Raw genomic sequence first — 20801 nt, forward strand, 5'->3', positions numbered from 1 at the left:
ACAGGAGGCGGGGCAACCTGAAAAGTTTCTTGTGTCATTTATGCTACACGTTATTATTTACACAAGATTTTAACACATCAACGTGTTGATCCAGTTCTTGGTTGTTGTTTTTTTTTGAAGCCTAGACAGGTAAGACTGCCAAAGAGTGTTGCCAAGATGGCCACTGAGTGGACGGACTTTACTAGAAGGACATTGCTTTAGGTCTTTGTAGAAGGATTTAAAAAAAAAAAACCCAGTGATACCAGTCTGGTGTAAGAGTTTGATGTGATGTCAGTGGAAGGGAGAACTTCGGGACGAAAAGAAGAAAGAAGACCAAGCAAGTGGAGCGGTGTTTGGAAGTGACGAGCGCTCATGTGAGAATTTCATTCTTCTGGTGTTGTGGTGTATCGTGAGAAGTCGAACTCAAGAATGACACCGACGTCCGACGCTGTGTGTGTTGGATGGTCAGTATTGGTGTCAGTTGGTGTTAGCGATTAAATCGGTTCTGTTTTGTTGAGGTTGTTTCTCCATGATGTACCTTTATCCAGGAAGAGATGGAGGAAAGGAAGGCTAATATCTTCGAAGGGACTCGGACGGTGGTGTTAAAGAAAAGGAAGGTTGAGCAGCGCTACCACTAATGACACGCAACTAGGCCGACGACACACGACAAGAAATAAATGCAACCTCTCCATGCTCTGTCGTAGGATCAAACCTTTAGCTATGAAGAAAACCAATTCCCAATGCCTAAGTCATCAAAAGAGGAAATGAGCCGCAGATCCGAGCTCCGATGATTCACAGTACACACTGTTTACATGTCAAAGAAGATGAGAGCAGAGGGCATCAAATTTCAGGTTTAGCTCATGAACTGGTTTTTATTCATGAAATATGACAAAAAATCAATTTAGGATTTAATTAAATCCTGAAATCGTACATGCTGTAAGGTTAAACATTCGCCCTCAGGCTTCTCCCAAGATTACACCGTACATGACACTCATTTGAGCTGTTTTCCAACCATTCTGCCCTTGTGACGATCTTCATTTATTATTTAAATACCAGGATCACCCACACCGATCAGGTTTCAGTATATGAGCTCTAATTGTAAAGGAAAAAAAAAATAAAATCAGGGTTCAATACTGTCTAGACCTCATGGGAACTCTATCCATCACCTCTAGTTTTAGTGCATTGACCGTCTCGCTGACCGTCTATGCTGTGCTCTCTACTAGAAATACCACATCTTGCTGATCCTCACGGACGGCGTCGTGACCGACATGGCGGACACGCGGGAGGCCATCGTGCGCGCCTCCTACCAGCCTCTGTCCATCATCATAGTGGGTGTGGGGAACGCCGATTTTACCGACATGCAGATCCTGGACGGCGACGACGGTGTCCTGCGCTCTCCGAAAGGAGAACCCGTCCTGAGGGACATTGTCCAATTTGTGCCCTTCAGAGACTTTAAAACGGTGCGTGTCTAATCTCAGATCTTTGATCCCCAGCCGTGTGTTCGATATAGAGACGAATCGAAGCCCTTTTATATATATTTTTTTGACATACATCCTCTTCAAGCGTGTCCTCTGATGCGCTCCTGAAAGAGCACTGCACTCACTTTAAATCAGGCAGGCAGACTGAGCGGGCCATGCAGACTGAGAGAAGAAGCTAATGGAGCTGCACAGCTTTCCCCCGTAGAAGACATTTCCTCCGCTTTTGTGTGTGCAGTCAGACAAAATCAATTAGGCGTCGAGCAGTGACACTTAAATGCTTAAATTATTCCTAACCTCGCTCTAAGCGTAAACTAAACGTAAATTTGTTCTCCTATTTTTCGCAGTGTTTTTTGTGGATATATTTGCCTTGTGTTTTTATTACATTTGCAGTAATAATATTAGGCCTTATACTCTTTTTCTAAAGTAATAATAATAATAATAATACGAAAAATACCAATTTTTCTATGAACGATTACACAGATGTTCTGGTCCATTTACGTTAATGAAAAGCAAAGTGTGACAAAAAGATAACACACACCCGGTTACCTTATACGTCACTCTGTAGCTACTGAATATAGCCTGTATATCTATTGCGCTTCACAATGTTATATACCATTCGACACTCTCTGGCTTCTCGGTAACTTGACGAACAGCATTTACAGATTGAGCAACGTGGAAGGTGGATTTGATCATCAAAATCTGTGTTTGTTTTTCAGGCGTCTCCCGCTGCACTGGCGAAGTGCGTCTTGGCCGAGGTGCCCAAGCAGGTCGTCGAGTACTTCAGTCATAAGGCCATTCCTCCCATGCACCCTGTTTTAGACTCGACGCCTAGCCCCATCGCCAACACCCCAGATTAACACGTCTACCCGAGTCCCGACCTCCGGTCAGTCCCTTCACACCTCCGAGTACAAGATCTGAGAAAACCACCTCCACAAACACTCCATTGGCATTTCCGTTTCCTTGTTTATACATAACATGTTTACACAGAAAGAGGATTAGTTCTTCTTGGATCGTGTCCTGTGTTTGGATTCATGCCCACATCTTCATTATCTGTGCTGGAATCTTCGCCACCACAGTTCCAGACCTCTGACACCCCGATGCCAGCTCTCACACACCCCCCCCCCCAGCCCCACCCCCACCCCGCCAGCTCTCTGCAACTTCTCCGCCAAGGCCATCTCTTAACTCTTAATTCTTAATAATGTTTTTTTGTTTGTCTGTTTGTTTGTTTTTTAAAATCCTGTGCCTTGCAGGAAATTTTCAGTGTCTTCTCTGCCTGCCTGCCCACTGTGCTTATCTTCTTGGCTCCTGATTTATTTATTTTTTTCCTTGAGGCTTCTCGCCGGATTATGTGCTGGGAGAATGGACGATCGTGCTCATTACTTGAGATTTATAAAGGTATAACCGCTGACGGCTGGTCACGATATCTGTAACTCAGCATTACTGTTGAAAATGAAAGCATTATGGTTGAGCTTTATAGTACGGGATCTCGTCATAAGCATCAATCTACACAGGAACACGGGGAAAACAAAAGCTACGCGTGCCATTAGCCTGGTCTGTTTTTCAAACCACACAAAAATGATGTCGTTTGTACTTTTATTGGACAATCCACCTTGTTTGTGTTTATTGCACCCACAGCTGTATTCCATATGCACTCTTTCAGTCACTGCTAATGACGTGTTATGGATGTGCCAGTAGAGCGGGCTTAACAAATGATATAAAGCGCCAATCCACATGAAATCTAGGGGATGTGTCAATATGTGGAATCACAGTCTGGGCTAGAAAGAAATCAGCCCCAGACACAAGGACCAATGCTTGCACAGTTGTGCTTGGTTCTACGAAAATAATCCCAAAAAAAAGCAAATCAGGATGCAGAAGCCAAAAATCTAAAAAGTCATATGCATTTTTCCTTAACCAAAAGAAAAGGGCTTAGCCCAACTACCACATTTATATCAGCCGACCTTGAAGGTATCTTTATATATCTTATATATATATATATATATATATATATATATATATATATATATTAGGAGAGGATCTATTATGTATGGAGCCCCGTTTCTGCCATGGAGAAAAAAAATGTATTTGCGACTTCATGTCTCGCAATTCGGACGTTTTTCCCCACAAAAGAGTTCATATCGCACGAATTTGGACTGTTTCTCGCAGTTATGAATGCACAGCTCACGATTCTTACCCGTAATTGTGCGCGATGACGTCAAAATTGTGAGGCGTAAACTCAACGTCGTGAGGAAAAAGTTGGAATTGCGACCTATAAAGTGAGAATTGTGCGAAATATAGTCGCCATGACCTTTTTAATGATCCTGTTTTTTTCTCCCCTCTGCGGCGGAAACGGGCTTCCACACGGTCCGGTGTTGAAGGAATCGGAATATTATTATCGTGGTCAAGGGATCCTGTTACGTGTTTCGTCCGTCATTTCGTGAGCTTTTTTGCTCCCGTGATAATCTTGTCATTTTGCGAGTGCGAACCGCGCTGTGAAGTTAAAGACGTGAAAAGGGAGGACTCTAAGAAAAAGTTGTTTTTTTAATCTCCTTTATAATATGATATGGATTAGTTGCAACTTTTAAGAACTCTGCAGATTTTCAAATCAAATTTTGTTTCAATTTAATTTCTTACACTGTTAGAACCTCAACGGGTTCTTTGGAAGATGAAGAGTTTGTGTCTCGACTGAAGCCTGAACCTATGTACAGTCGGATATCGATGGACTAAACGTTGACTCTTTAGGGTCACGAACACCACTGCCAGGTCTTTTTTTAAAACCTAATTCATCATATTAAGCCTACATAGACATACGCAGAATTGAAAGAATGCAACGATCGTACCGTCAATCCAACGGTCCGTCTTTTGAACGCCGATGTGGATACGCACTGAACTAATCTACTGAATATTTCATCCGTATGATCCGTGTGTGTACGCAATATCGCTATGATATAAAAGGCCGTAGAAGGTTTATAATCGTTTACGTTCACAATGAGCAAATTCAGCATTCAGTACTCATATTGTTGTACAGTATGCACTACGGGTCAAAAAGTTTAGACGCACTCATTCTTTATTTTTCTTGACTTTTTGCACATTTTAGAATAATAATAACGTCATCAAAACTCTGGAGTAACAAAATGGGACTATGGGAATTATGTTGTGATAAAAAAAAAAAAAAAAAAAAGAAGAAGAAAAAAATCCAAATTAAATTGCAATCATTTTAAGAATTTACGGAAACGTATTCTCAGCGTTTTCTCTCCCGATCTCTTGAGGAATTTCCCTGAGATGATTTTGAAACAGTATTAAAGGCGTTCCCACCGACGCCGGGCTCTTATCGACGGCTTTTCGGAATATTTCGCTCCGAGTCGTCCGTTTAAAAAAAAAAAAAAAAAAAAAAAAAAAAAAAAAAGGTAAATAAAATGTCCGTTTTCTAATGAAAGACGTGAAGACGTCGGCGCGATTACGTTTCTGTCTACGACACCGATGTCAGACATTCAGCCACACACCTTCAGATCAAAAGGTTTTCAAGATCGTGAGGAACGTTTCGGTCGGGTGTCCACAAACTTTTGACCTGTAGTGTATGTTGCAGATGGAGAAAAAGCGTTTATCAGCTGAAACTGTGTGAATGGAAACACTTCTTCGTGAATAAGCAGACTGAATAAGCAGGAACGGTCTATTAATAGAATCGGGGCAGTGTGCTGTACATTATTCGGTCAGGACTCTAAAGGTCAATCTGAGCTGATTGTTTCAGTTAATTGGTGAATAAACTCTATGCATGTTAATAAGTGACCTCAGAGCGGTGGTGGTGGTTAAAAAGGGAGAAATTATTCATCTTTAACAATTCATATTAATGATATGCGGCTTCAAGGACCACACAAGGAACGTCAATAGGTAGGAAGGCGTGTAGATTACACGAAGGGCGACCGATGCGTGAATTACGTCAAGAATTAAACATGACGTGACGTCGTAGGAAGATAATCAGTGATGAAATCGATGCTCCTCCTAGTATAGTAAACGTTTTTGTTCCTCTTATACCACAGAGACCAATTTGGCAGTTTTGTACAGTGTTAATTAAAGAATCAGACATCGTATTTTTTACCCGCTTAGAGTTACGTTTAATGTCGTGGAACATCCGAGAACCAAGTCAGTTCCTGTCGTCATTCCCTCACTTTCTCTTGTTAGTTAATAAGACGAAAATAAAATGCAGCTTGTTACTGAGAAACCACAAAAACGCGACGTCCGTAGACTTTCCCGTGGCTGAAAAATTACCGACTGTTACAAAGTACTGACACTGGAGACTCCTTCCATAAATGTTTAAAAGTCTCCTTAGAGAAAACTTCACCATGTCCACTATTATACCTTTTTTTTTTTCGTTGTTAAATAACAAGACATTTTTAAAAATATGTTTATTATTAGACTTAGATTATGTAGGACGTCCACCGTGCAAGTCCCAGTGAATGAGCTGTTACCATGGAAACAATAATATATCAGACACATTAGAGTTAAGTCCGCATCGGCAGGATTCGACACAGAGACGTCTGACACGCGTCGTTATTCAGACTTCAGACGGAAGAAGAGACTTAAGCTCTATTCAGAGAGTTATGTGAAAGCTGAGGATATCGTCATACCATCATCGCGACATCATCTTAGTCTATTTTTAAGTTTTTGTTTTAAATGGTCTCATGCTTGTACACATTTTTTGTGTGTGTTTTTTTCTTTTCAATCTTACCTTGTGTTTAAAATGGTGTCTAGACACCATTTTAAAAATCCCCGTCCAACTCAAGAAATATCTGGCAACCTTCTGGGTGGTACTAAGTGCAGGTAGTTTCAATAATCCGAATGAACAGCCCAGAAAAATCGACTCGAGCGGCTGCGTAGACTGACTCTGAATACGCGCAACTTTCCGTGCAGGAGTATTCACGTGACTTTTGGACTTTTGCACCAAATTTGAATACGGCTTATAGAAAATTAATTTTGAGAAAATAAGCATTTCGGTATAAAGTAATATAGCTGAAAAACCACTGTAATGCCTTTCAATTTTTCAGTATATTAAGAATTATATAATAGCGATGGATTGGCACCCTGTCCGGGGTGTACCCCGCCTCGTGCCCGATGCTCCCTGGGATAGGCTCCAGGTTTCCCCGTGACCCTGAAAAGAATTAAGCGGTATAGAAGATGGATGGATGGATGGGTAATAGCTAGGGGTGTAACAACTAGACGATTTGGATTAATGTATTGATTTACAAGGCGAAGAATGAAATGCATCGAGGAAACAATCACTAATTGAATATCGAACCAATAATTGATTATAAATCGGTTCATTATCAAGAAAGGACAGCCAACCTGTGTGGAAAAAGTCATTCGCATGTGATGCGTAAATATGCTAGCAAAGTGATTTGCCCGTAACTCCGACTGATTTAAAATAGTCCTTCTCTACATCATCCTCGTTCCCAATTTAACGGCAGACCTATACCCCAGATTTTGAACACGTTCCGGTCACTTATTGATCAGAGGCTACTATTTGTATCGAATCGTAGCAGATTCAGGTATCATCAAGCGACAAATTGTTGCCTATGATTCGAAATGGTATCGTATAATAGTATAGAAGATTCAACGGTATCGTAAAATATCCAACTCTTGCCTTAAGATTCGGAATCGTATCGTATCGATTCTCACGCCTGACGTTTACACTCCCGATAATAACCGAGCTGCTTTCACCAGTAGACATTGGTGGCCGTTATAATGAGTCTTTTATCGGTCAGGTATACATTACAGAACAGTGAAATTCTTTTCTTCACATACCCCGGTGTGTTAGGAAGTTGGGGTCAGAGCGCAGGGTCAGACATGATACAGCGCCCCCTGGAGCAGAGAGGGTTAAGGGGATTGTTCAAGGGCCCAACAGTGGCAGCTTGGCAACGCTGGGGCTCGAACCACCGACCTTCCGGTCAGTCACCCAGACCCTGGCAGTGCTGGCCCGCACTGTTTTTTTTTTAACCATCCAATACAGTAACACCTGTCTCTAGAATGGACTCGTGGATGCGTTTCCATTATAAAAGAATCGTACATCTCGGATTGCGTGAAGAATTTGGTCTAGACTTGTGACGTAATTGTGACGCACTTCACAACTTAGTTAAACATCTCAGTAAAAACCATCCAGGGTGTTATTCAGATGAAAATCCAGAGTCTTTATGAAAGCTAGAAAATGCTCTCGCTTTATATTTCCCAGTGCAATTTAGAGGAAAAAAACCTCAATGAAACTATGGTTTTATTTGAAGGTAATTTATCCGTCCAAGCCCATACGGGACTTCATGAATTCAGTAACAGTCAACCATTTGTTCGTCCTATGTGTACTGTTGATCTGAAACGTGAATGAATGGAGTCTGGGATAGGTTTTTTATTTTTCCCAAACAAAATCAACCAAATAATGTGTTTAAGCCCAAAGCGGTGCTTTCATGACTGATCACATCTCATCTCATCTCATCTCAGCGCTCCATATTGTTGTCAGGACTTAATATTTGTTCAAGAATTTCCTTCTAAAAATGACTCAAATACATGTTTGATATTGATTTCTTTACTTGGATATGTATATAGTCATACAGAGTCATACAGATTTCTAAAACATACTCATGCTACATGACTATCATCTTACGCTGGCGCTCCAGATGGCAGAACCGTAGACCAACAAAGCTTTACAGAACGTTCTTTTGTTTTTTTTGTTTGTTTTTTGCTTTTGTACATACACATAAACATCTGTCGAGTGCCGCATCGCCCGGAGTTGCTTTAATTTGCGTGTATCGGTGTGTATGATCGATTGCACACCACTGAGTAGAGCATGCCACTTTACTTTTATCTCATGAACTCACGGGGTTCAGTGCAGCTCCGTGCTTAACGCAGTACGTATGCAACCGGACGGATGTAAATAACGGCGGGGCGGACTGTACGGAAACGCTTAATTACTCATTACCGAAGCAACACGTTTAGAGATATCGCTAGGTGGAGTTGTACAGTACGTCGCATTTGATTATACTAACAGCGGTTTGCTTATTTATTTGTTTGTTGATGAATTTATTTATTCGTTTGTTCTTTTATTCACAGCGTATTTATTTCTTTGGATTTCTGAAACTTATCGATTCATGGATGAATTCATTCATTTATTTGGTGAGATTATGTATACGTTATTACAGGGTTGTGTTGCATGGGCACCGGATCCTTTCTGTGGCGATGGCGCTGATCCTCCATGAATAATTTTGTACACACACACACACACACACACACACACAAACAATCCCCACCCCCAGCAGGGATACGCTCGGTTCTCTGCTTCCTCCTTTCCCCAAGCGGCATCAGCACGCAGAGCCCCGAGAGTCGCCGACATCCGCACAGAACCGTGGCGTATGAAATCAAAAGTCCATTAGAACGAGCTCTTCTCGGCCCACACGATAAACGTCGAAAAATCAGAATGCGCTGCTGAAATGAAATCAGGCTTTAATTGTATTTCGGTGTATAACTAACGGCCGTGCCCCTCCTCCTTATTGGATTAAGGAAATCATTTTACTGCTTAAACACATTTTCTAAGAAATCTCCTGTCTTTCTGCAGGTCTTGAGTTTTCTTCACTGGAAATCTTGGTTTTGAGAGCACTGTAAATCACTGCATGCGTTACTCGGTGTGGAATGTGTCGTTTGTTTCTTTGGAGTATTACGTGGTGTGAGGCGACTTTGTCTTTGCCTCCTGCAATGCTACTCTTGTACCGTGTGCTTCTAATCCTGCATCAAGGCCAATAAACCTGTCGATGAACTAAACTGTTCTATGATGTCATTTGTGTGTGTGTGTGTGTGTGTGTGAGCGAGAAAAAGACGGGGAGAGACTGCAGCGAGGCAACAGGAAGTTTAATACGACTTAAAAAAAATGCCATTTGTTTAATATATATACAATATAGTTAGCTATATATATCTTTATAATCTGTATATTAGTTACTTACATATTACTCGTTACTTACATACAATGATCCGGTAAGCCAATCATGAGGCAGCGATGCAATGCAGATAATCATGCAGATACAGGTTCACATCCAACATCAGTACGAGGAAGATATGTGATCTCGGCGAGTGTTTCGACGTCATTATTAGTGATTAGTTTTAATTCCTGTCTTCGACGGACAAGTTTCGGTGATCCTGTGCACACCGTAGCCTCAGATTCCTGTTCACCGCTGCGAGGGAGTGGAACACGACTCCCAATGTGGTCTCCGGCCGTTGTAGCCCATCCGCCTCAAGGTTTAACATGTTGTGGGTTCTGAGATGCTTTTCTGCTCGGCACAGAGTGCTTATTTGAGTTACTCTTTTATCAACAAGATGTTTCCAGCAGCTTCTGAAACACTCAGAAGGTAACGAGTTAAAGGCAAATTCTTTAATGCACTAATCAGTGGTTAAAAACTATCTCTACTAGCTACGTACACTCACCAGAGGCATCAGCGGGGGCATCAATTTTCGCACATGAAACTGTAAGTGGGAACTGATTGCAGTTGGGTACTAATGTTGTGAACGGGGAACTTTGAACCACCGGAGCCAGAGCAGCCAATCGTTCGGCTTTGTCTCTTTACAGCGTCATATCTAATTTGTTAAGACTGTCGAAAATGTCAGTTTCTGTGTTGTCGCTTGTTGCCGTCACTGTTGTCAAGGCTCGGTGTCGTACAGTTGTGCTTGAAACTCTTTAGAATGTTCTAGATTTCTGAAATATGACCTAGACCGTCAGTCCTGAAAGTAGGTAAAGAGAACCCGATTGAACAAATGAGACACAAGGCTTACACTCGGTCATTTATTTATTGAGGGAAAGGATCCAATATTGCAAATCTGTGAGTGGCAAAAGTATGTGAACTTCATTGAGATCAATGGGATCAGTCCTGTGAGGACCTCAGAAGAAGAGTTGCTGATGCTCATCAGGCTGGAAAAGGTTACAAAAGCAGCGCTGAAAGAGTTTGGACTCGATCCAGAGTCGGACATATTGTGTACAAATGGAGGAAATTTAAGGCCATTGTTACACTGAACAACAAAGCCACTGGAAAGCCACTGCTCTCCAAAAAGAACATTGCTGCCCATCTGCAGTTTGATAAAGATCACGTGGACAAGCCAGAAGGCTGTTGGAAATGTTTTGTAGATAGATAAGACCAAAATATTTCTTTGGGGATTAAACGAGAACTGTCATGTTTTTAGAAATGAAAGCACTAGATTCCTGCGTAAGAACCTCATCCCGTCTGTGAAACATGGTGGTGGTAGTGTCATGGTTTGGGCCTGTTTTGCTGCATCTGGACCAGGACGACTCGCCATCATTGATGGAACAATGAATTCTGTATAGAAAGTATACCAGCGAATTCGAAAGGAAAATATCAGGACATCCGTCCATGAACTGAATCTCGAGAGAAAGTGGGTCATGCAGCAAGACGACGACCCTGAACGCACGAGTCGTTCTACCAGAGAACGGTTAATGTTTTGGAACGGCCAAGTCAAAGTCCTGACCTCAGTCCGATAGAAATGTTGTGGAAGGACCCGAAGCAAGCAGTTCATGTGAGGAAACCCACCAACATCCCAGATTTGAAGCTGTTCTGTACTGAGGAACGGGTTGAAATTCCTCCAAGCCGGCGTGCAGGACCGATCAACGGTTACTGAAAACATTTAGTTACAGTTATTGCTGCACAAGGGCGTCACACCAGATACTGAAAGCAAAGGTTCATACACTTTTAGGACTTGTGTGAAAATCTGGTGATGTTTTAGGTCATATTTATAGAGAAATGTGGAGGAAGGGTTCCCAAATTCTCAAGCACCCCTGTTATTCATGAATGAATGATTGGCTCTCTCTTTGTCGCTTGCTAGTGCGAACCACCTTTTGTCGGTAAATACTGTACGAGTGCGTTTTTCCTGTTCATTTTCTAATTTTCACATCACGCATTCGACATTTGCAAAGTGCTTTCATGTGCTGTTCAGAGGAGCCAAGCTGAGCGAAACACAAGATCGACGTGACCCTGGGAGATACGAGAGATCCGCTTCTGCAGGATAGTGCTTCACATTCTGTGCACTTGCAGTTGCCATGGAGAAAGCAGAAAGCACTCGGATGGGAGCCGTAGAGAGAGAGAAAAACTCTGTTATTCTGAATGGCTGTTAAAACTCAAGGAAATGAAGGCCGACGGTGTGCGTCTGAATCAGTCAGAGAAGATCTGCTGCAAACGTTCTTCGCTCGCTGGGACTGACTCATCAGGGCCTCTGGCTGCGGTCGTGACACCGGTGATGCTGATGATGTCATTGATTTGTTGAGAAAAACAAAGTCTTCTGGAAATAAATCTTTAATTGTAACTGACGGAAGGATGAACCCGTTCTGCTTTACGCTCAAATAATTACATCAGTCTGTGCAATGACGTCCACCTTGGTAAGGTCGAAAGAGCCTTGTGGAACAGAAAACAAACAAATTAGGCTGAAATCCACACGGAACGACTTTGATGATTCAAATCTCAGTTGACTTTTTTTGGTTGAAAGTTTTTTCATCAACATGTTGGTCTATTTTTCACTTTGGTTTACGCTTTGGTTAACATTACCCACAATGCTGTTCATCTACCTGTTGAAGGTGGTGCAGTTGCTTCATCTCTACCTAAGAGAGTGATGCAGCGGTATTTTGAGACTGTCCAGCTCCGTCACCTCTTCATGGAAGCCCGTTTCCGCCATGGAGTAAAAAAATTAAATAAAAAGGTAATTGTGACTTTATATCTCACAATTCTGAGCTTTTTTTTTCTATGAATTTCGAGTTTATATCTCACAATTCTGAGGGGTTTTTTTCTATGAATTTCGAGTTTATATCTCACAATTCTGAGTTTATTTTTTTCTCTGAATTTCGAGTTTATATCTCACAATTCTGAGTTTATTTTTTTCTCTGAATTTCGAGTTTATATCTCACAATTCTGAGTTTATTTTTCTATGAATTTCGAGTTTATATCTCACAATTCTGAGGTTTTTTTCTATGCATTTTGAGTTTATATTTCAAAATTCTGAGGTTTATTTTCTATGAATTTCGAGTTTATATCTCACAATTCTGAGTTTATTTTTTTCTCTGAATTTCGAGTTTATATCTCACAATTCTGAGTTTATTTTTCTATGAATTTCGAGTTTATATCTCACAATTCTGAGGTTTTTTTCTATGCATTTTGAGTTTATATTTCAAAATTCTGAGGTTTATTTTCTATGAATTTCGAGTTTATATCTCACAATTCTGAGTTTATTTTTTTCTATGAATTTCGAGTTTATATTTCAAAATTCTGAGTTTTTTTTTCTATGAATTTCGAGTTTATATCTCACAATTCTGAGGTTTTCTTCTATGCATTTTGAGTTTATATCTCACAATTCTGAGGTTTATTTTCTATGAATTTCGAGTTTACATCTCACAATTCTGAGTTTATTTTTCTATGAATTTCGAGTTTACATCTCACAATTCTGAGTTAATTTTTTTCGATGAATTTCGAGTTTACATCGTGAGTTAACATCTCACAATTGTTAGAAAAATTTCAGAATGGTTCATATCTCACAATTCTGACTTTATTTCTCTCAATTACGGGTGTACATTTTGCAATTCTGACAATTTTTTTCTCACAATTGCACGTACACCTGACACAATTTGGACTTTATTTCTCAGAATTACAAGTTTACATCTCACAATTCTGACTTTCTTTCTACTTTAAATTTGACAATTTAGACATCCACCTGACGCAGTACCTGAAACCTGACTAACTTCAGGTTATGAACATGCGCTAGCATCTGGTTTTCCTTGTCTTGACTAGCTGAAGAGTGTTATATAAGAGTCTTATATACCTGTTTATAGAGAACGATTGATGAATGTAGAAAAATGTCCGAATTGTGACATGTAAACTCATAATTGCGAAAAAAAATAAAGTCAAAACTGTGAGATATGAACTCGCAGCTGTGAGTAAAAATGTCAGAATTGTGAGCCGTAAAGTCGTCATTGCTAGAAATATAGTCGAAATTCTAATTGTAATGCCAATCGTGCTTGTTATCTTGTAGATTATGAGATGACAAACGCGAGACCTATGCAGTGCTGCAACTAAGGGTGTGCAAATTTTTGCGTTAAACTGCACATCATTCTACTCATATTGTATTAACTTTGCACTGCGATTCTTTCTTTTTTGTTATGAAATTTTTAACGGTGATTTGTATCATCCAGCGCGACGTCTCTTCGGATAAATACGTGTGTCTGCCGAAAAAGCAGTTGTAATTAGAATACTGTAATTGTCTACTGTCTGTATTTTAATTTGAAGGCTGTCTTCGAATTGTGCTGTGTTTCATAAAGTTATATTCCCTCGCGCTACACTTTGTACAAGTGTACAATAAACTGCCGTTATTACTTCCTCTGTTATTGCATCAACTGCCACAAAATCGCAACTGCTCCTAGCTGACTATCAAATTATTTTTCAATTGATTTAGCGGCGCCAGAGTCTTGCTGCTTAAGCTCCTCTAGCTAAACTAACCGTGTCTCATTGTGCTGCTCAGGAAGTCTGCCATGTGCAAACACACTCAAGGGATACTGCGTGCCAAGCAGCTGATTTACAGCCACAATTAAAGACGGCTCAGACTGTCCAAACACTCACTGGCAACGACAGTCAACAGCGGATTCGAGCCCAGAGACCAGGTAGAGTTTAGCGAGACACTTAGTTCAGCCACTTGTCCTGTGCATCAGAGCGACTTTAATGCGTTAAGCTGTATTTTTCCCTGCAGACCTCAGGGCTGATGATTGTGGTGAGATTCGGTCCCTTAATGAGGAAATGAATGATTTGTGTCAGTGAAGTAGGGGGTGTGGTAATTAGATGTCTTGTCCTCCCAGAGTGTGAGGGAGGTCCAACCCTGATTCAATTTTCAGCTCCTTATCTGGGTTTGGTTCTTCTACAGAGCCTCTGAGGTGGAATGGAGGTTTAACGGGGGCAAGAATTAATATACGGTGAGGCCATGAGGTATTCTTTTGAGGCCTCAAACTGATTTAAGTATCTCATAGCCAAGAATGACACTTCTTTGACACTATTAAGCAACAATCAGGATTATACAACTAATTTGACCGGACAAGCAGCGTTCCAAGAGGAACCAATAATCACCTTCCGAGTTTATTTTTCTTTAGTAATTATATGTTTTTTCCTCAATTTTTGAGCAGTAAATGAGAACTAATGCTACCTTTGGAATAAACCTCATAATTGTTTCGACCTCTGAATAGGCAAAAACGAAAGAAAACGCCCCCTCGACATGGAAGGTCTTCTCTGAAAGCCTGGAATCTGTCCTCAACCCCTCAAAAGTCACCTCAACATGGATGCTCACACCATCAAAAGTAAATAATATATCACTTTAAATTGGTTTAGAGTAGTATTTACTTTACATCAATCAAACATAGGCACATTAGTTTGGTAAATCTATAACCCTGACCATACAGTTACATTAAATGGCCAAAACGTGTGTGGACACCTGACCATTACATCCCTACAGTATGTGGTTCTTCCCCAAAGTTTGAAGCACACAATTGTATAGAATGTCCTTGTATGCTGTAGCTTTATAATATCACTGGAACTAAGGGGCTTAAACCTGTTCCAGCATGACAGCTCCATGAAGACATGGCTTGCAAAGGTTGGCATAGAAGAACTTGAGTGTTCTGCACAGAGCTCTGATCTCAACCCCACTGAGCACCTTTGGGATGGATTGGAACACCATCTTCTTGCCAGACATCAGACCCAAGACTCTTGTGTTCTCGTGACTGAATGAACAAATCCCCACAGCCACGAAATCCACAAAATCTACCGGAAAGCCTTCCCAGAAGAGTGGAGCTTATTATCACATCAAAGGCTGAACAAGTCCATGTTAATGCTCATGGTTTTGGAATGGGACGTTCGATTGTCAGATGTCCACATTCTGTACGTATGCCATCATAAACTCATGATCATTAATGTTATCTGGCTCACTTGTTGCTAACAAAGCACACGCTTTCATGGACACGTCCATGATTTTTCCCATTTTGTAGCTCAAAAATGAGTTCATTCAAATGCAGTATAATTTTAGGTAATGACAATGAGGCTTTATTGGTCACAACACAGTGAAATTCTTTTCTTCGCATACCCCAGCATGCCAGGAAGCTGGGGTCAGCCATGATACAGCACCCCTGGAGCAGAGAGGGTTAGGTGCCTTGCTCAAGGGCCCAACAGCGGCAGCTTGGCTTGAACCCCCAAGCTTCCGATCAGTAACCCAGAGCCATAACCGCTAAGCCACCACTGCCCCCTAGCCACCACTGTAGGAACTACAGTTGTGAGCAGGGAACTGAAGAAACGTCGAACCACATGCTTCTTCTGGATTGGCCTGAGGAATCATTGGAATCAATCATTTGCATTTGTCTTTTTAATTTGCATGTAATTCATAACATCTCAATTTAAATGATTGCACCATTGCTATACACGTCGTCACGGACTGGTTGGAGATGGATGCAGATGTGCAGATGTAGTTGATTTACAGCGAACACTAAACACAAAGACTATGAAACATTAATGAGAACTAGTGAGGCAACGACGACAAAACACAAAGGCTAGGCAATGAGTGCTGTACAAGACTAATGCTCGTTAAACCAAACCGTGAATCAGGTGCAACCAGTCATGTGACATGAGTGTCACGATCAGGTGAGGTGCAGTGGCTGATGGGAATCGTAGTCCTGCAACCATGACACACGTACACAGAAAATGAATGATCACTTGTTGTTTTGGAGCTTGCTAGTATGAAAGTAGGATTATTACTATGTGGCCACCAATTAAATGAATATGTCACAGGAACGTTAAACTCGCACTGAGAATTTGTTTTAGGTGATATTGGGTAATTAAAGAGTAATATTATCGACTCTTTGCTTAGGTTTCTGTGGCCACGACGGTCTAATAAATAAACTGGCTATGAAATAGAGAATATGAAGTGATGAATGAGTTTCAATTATTTTTGAAAACATTTAGTTCAACTGGATTTCGTGAATGTTAAACTAATCTAATGGCACAGATCTTTCCAGCGTTAAGTTTCTTGTTTGATTTGTTACATCCTACAAGAAACTCCTCCATTAATCTTCGATCGGAAGTGAGAAACATTTCCTCTAATTACGAATTTGTGGGACCGAGATAGCAAAATGCCACTCAATGATTAAAGGTCGGGGGATGGTCGGTGCGATATCTCTGTACGCAACAGTGCAATTTTCCACTGCAGGGGAAAAATAAGTGTCTACTTCATTCCCTCCACAATTATCTTCTTCATAATGTCAGACAGAGTGCTGAGGACATTTTTTTTGTCCTGACAGATTGGAGAAATGGCAGTAATTAAGAGTTTGTGTGTTTTGCAGCAGCTAAAAATGTGAAGCCAGCAGCTAAAAATCCTGAATGGGAAGTTTTAAGTTTTTGTTGTACACACCAATACGGCTGAATATTCTACACAAGTCTAATGGCTCGTTTTAGAATGTCTGTTAGGGGTAAATGACTAATAGAAGCCATAATGGTAGGTAATGCTTATGAGCATCATGGTATGACATGGTATGGTGATGACTAAATCTTTAAAGCTGCAATATGTTAAAAAATAACTTCTGAAAAACTGAGTGCATTTCTCCGTGTCCTCTCTAACTACCTGCTTATTGTTCTTTTTTCAGAACTAGATAGAAAAAAGTCATAAATAATAATAATAATAATAATAATAATTTTTTTTTGCTAAAACGCAAATTATTGAGTCAGTGTTAAAATGGTCGAAAACATGTTTTTGTGCTGCTCTGAGTCTCCCTGAAGTACCTGCAATATTAATGCAGTCTAAGCTGTCAGGCCAGATTTGTCACGGATTTTTTGGACTTAAGCGTCCCACGTCATCACAGATACATCATACGTCATGTCACGTTAGGCACAAAAGGAAGTCCGGCTAATATCATCAGTGTTTTGAAGCCAGAGAAACCCACAGAGGAGAAACCCAAATATCAACCAATATATTTCTGCGGGTACCGACATTGGTCAAGCAAAAACAAACAAACAAACAAATTAATTAATTAAATAAACGCCGAAAAGCTAAGCAAAATGGGAACATAAAGCAGAACCGGAATTTTAACGAATATAAAGAGAATTATAAGGCAATTTAAAGAGAGTGTTTAAAGGGCATGTGATATTTGACATACCTGCAGAAAAAAACTATCAACCACAAACACTATGAGAAAGCTACACCACAACGACTGTGATTGTAGCATTCATACTGTCACTGGCACTGAACTACATTACTCATCAGCCCCAGCATGTCACATGACCATGTCACATGTTCCACTGATCACTCTCACCTGTTCTGTGTTACCCCTAATAAGCACCCCTATTTAAGTTCTGGTTTCGGTGTGTTTTATCGTCAAGCTTTTGTTGTCATTTTCATGTGTAGCTGAGTGGACCGTCGTCTTGCTCATAGTCTGCGGGTATCTCCTGTTCGGGTTTATGTTTATTGCTCTAACAATTTTGGTTATTTTTTTACTTTCTTTAATAAACATCTGCACTTGCATCCGCATCCATTTCCACGAGTGGCCTATATCAGTCCGTACAGGGTTTTGTGGAGTTTTTTGTGATGGTTGCAGCCAAAAATGCTTGATATTGCTGCTATTTATTTTTTTTCTTCAAAATTTGCGATACAGTTTGCTGAGTTGGTTTTTTTTGCTTCTTTGTGTAATTTTGGGTTCATTTTGATTTTGCATTTAAATCCTGTAGGGAGTGACATATGTATGACAAAACAAAATGACAGATGGGATGAAAGATTGTCATCTTAAAAAGGTGGTTTCCATTTTTTTTTTTTTTTTTTTTTTTTTACCTGAAAGTATACCAAGGTTTTAAAGTGCAACACATACTTTTTATCTATTCATAGCTGTATTTATTGTTGTTGAATGTTAGGAGGTAGTTAGTTCCTGTTCTCATTAACACTCTGGTCTGCACTTATATAGTGTTTTTTTTTTTTTTAACCTTAGCGGTTTTACAACGCCGCACACCAGTGGTAGCAGAGCTGCCATGCAAGGCGCTAGCTTGCCATCGGGAGCAACTTGGGGTTCAGTGTCTTGCCCGAGGACACTTCGGTATGTGGAGTCACGTGGGCCGAACCGCCAACCCTACGATTCGTGGACAACCCGCTCTACCACCTGAGCCACAGCCGCCCAATGAGCATCTATAAACACCAGGTTGTTCCCTCATGAGCCTCTCTTTTTTCTCTCTCTCTCGCATCAATTTTATAAGAAGAAAACCGGAGCGTGTCAGGTTACTAAGAAACCACAAACTCCTCTATCATGAAGATGTCGTAAAACTTAAAGTTACAGTTTTACCTCTGACTGCTACAAAGCTACACCACTGTCATAGCATAGCATAACATTAGGCTAATTCTTTCATTTACACGCCACTGTCATAACATAGCATAACATTAGGCTAATTCTTTCATTTACACGCCACTGTCATAGCATAGCATAACGTTCTAACGCTAATTCTTTCATTTACACGCCACTGTCATAGCATAGCATAACGTTCTAACGCTAATTCTTTCATTTACACGCCACTGTCATAGCATAGCATAACATTAGGCTAATTCTTTCATTTACACGCCACTGTCATAGCATAGCATAACATTAGGCTAATTCTTTCATTTACACGCCACTGTCATAGCATAGCATAACATTCTAACGCTAATTCTTTCATTTATACGCCACTGCCATAGCATAGCATAACGTTCTAACGCTAATTCTTTCATTTACACGCCACTGTCATAGCATAGCATAACGTTCTAACGCTAATTCTTTCATTTTTTATGACACTTCTGTAATACTGAAGACATCCAGCCAGTAGATAATTCTATCCTCAATATTGTAAATACTTAAATACTCCATACATGTATATCGATTTGCCTCATTTACAATAACATAATTCTACCAGAGAGGTCTTCAAATCCCCAAAAGTTACATACTGCTGCTTTAACAAAAGTTACAATAAAGTAAAATTCCAGGTGTTTTTTTTTTTGTTGTTGTTGTTTTTGTTTTTGTTTTGTTTGGTTGTTTTTTTTTTTTTTTTCCATTCTCCACCACCAGCATTTGTAAATCATTTTCAGTTCAGTATCCGTACTATGCTGCTGGCGGCGCTTTGAGCTTTGAGCTTTGATGAACAAGCCGATGATGCTGTCGATCTGTTCACCTGTTTGGACGGCAGTTTCATCAGAGCCTTCTGTGATGTTTGATGTTTGTCCTCTCCGTCGTTAGCATTTCCCATGCGAATCCTCAAAGCACTGGGACACAGGCTCATCACTGACTCTGGCCTTAACCCTTCAGACATTTCTGCTCTGAACCTTTATTATTTTCAATTCTTCAAAGTTCACCATGTTTACTGTTCCGAGATTGATATACTAAAAGTAGCATGTAATTAAATTTATCTATCAGACCATACGAGGCACTGCTGGAGCTCCAGAACTGCAGAATGTTTATCTGATAGTCAGTGGAAGAAAAAAGAAAAAGAAAAAAAGAAAAGACATCAATCAGACTTAACTGAGTCATCATCATTTTGCTTGAAGTGGAAATGATTTTACAAGCGATTTGGAGGTGAGCTGAAAAGGGTTTTCCTACTTGTTTAGGAAATATTCCTGACACTGCTGTTTTGCAGGAAGTGCACAGCCTCGCCGGCTGCTCGTGTCACACGTCCATCACTGCGCTCTGCAACATAAAACCACTTCAGCTCTGCATTTCACTCGCATGGCATCTGAGGTCAATTTAGAGAAAGTTTAGATGTCGACGAAATGTCAGAGTGAAACAGCTCAAACTCTGAAGCAAGCACACGCCTTAGTCCAGATACACGTAAACGTCTCAAAACACAGAACAGTTCAGGCACATTACAATTTATTACGATCTCGAACGCACCAGAAACCAACTACGGTTATTCATTATTAACCAAGTCGATTTAAAACCAGCACTGAAATGTTCATCATCATTTAAATTCGAATCCTTATTCATGCAGTTGTATGTAAAAGTTTGCGCGCCCCTGGAAATTGAATTTACAGTGTGTTACGTTTTACAGCTTTTCCTTTATTTATCACAGACAAGCGATAACATGGCCAGATAGTTTACGTTGAAACTCTTTTTTTTTTTTTTTCCTGTTTGAAGTTTGATTTGTTAACGTGCATATTTTCTTCTCGCTCCTTTTATTCTGACTGCTATCATTTTAAATATTACTCATGAATTCCTTACTATCCTCTGAAGAGACATGGCGGTGGCAGATTGTAATGAACTTAATCCCGCAGTTCTACGTAATTCTGGCACGGCCGTGA

The 20801-nt window shown here is 40.4% G+C and overlaps 1 protein-coding gene across 1 annotated transcript in view; it reads left to right on the top strand.

The window, feature by feature from the left end:
• Positions 1–9242, top strand: part of cpne7 (copine VII) — a 61308-nt gene extending 52066 nt beyond the window's left edge. The window contains exons 15-16 of the mRNA XM_017478104.3: positions 1203–1439; positions 2174–9242. Of these exons, the coding sequence (XP_017333593.1) occupies positions 1203–1439; positions 2174–2314 (378 nt within the window). The 3' untranslated portion in view covers positions 2315–9242. The remainder of the gene's footprint in view (positions 1–1202; positions 1440–2173) is intronic.
• The last annotated feature ends 11559 nt before the right edge of the window (positions 9243–20801 follow it).

Source organism: Ictalurus punctatus, chromosome 10 (assembly GCF_001660625.3).
Source record: "Ictalurus punctatus breed USDA103 chromosome 10, Coco_2.0, whole genome shotgun sequence".
Taxonomy (NCBI): domain Eukaryota; kingdom Metazoa; phylum Chordata; class Actinopteri; order Siluriformes; family Ictaluridae; genus Ictalurus; species Ictalurus punctatus.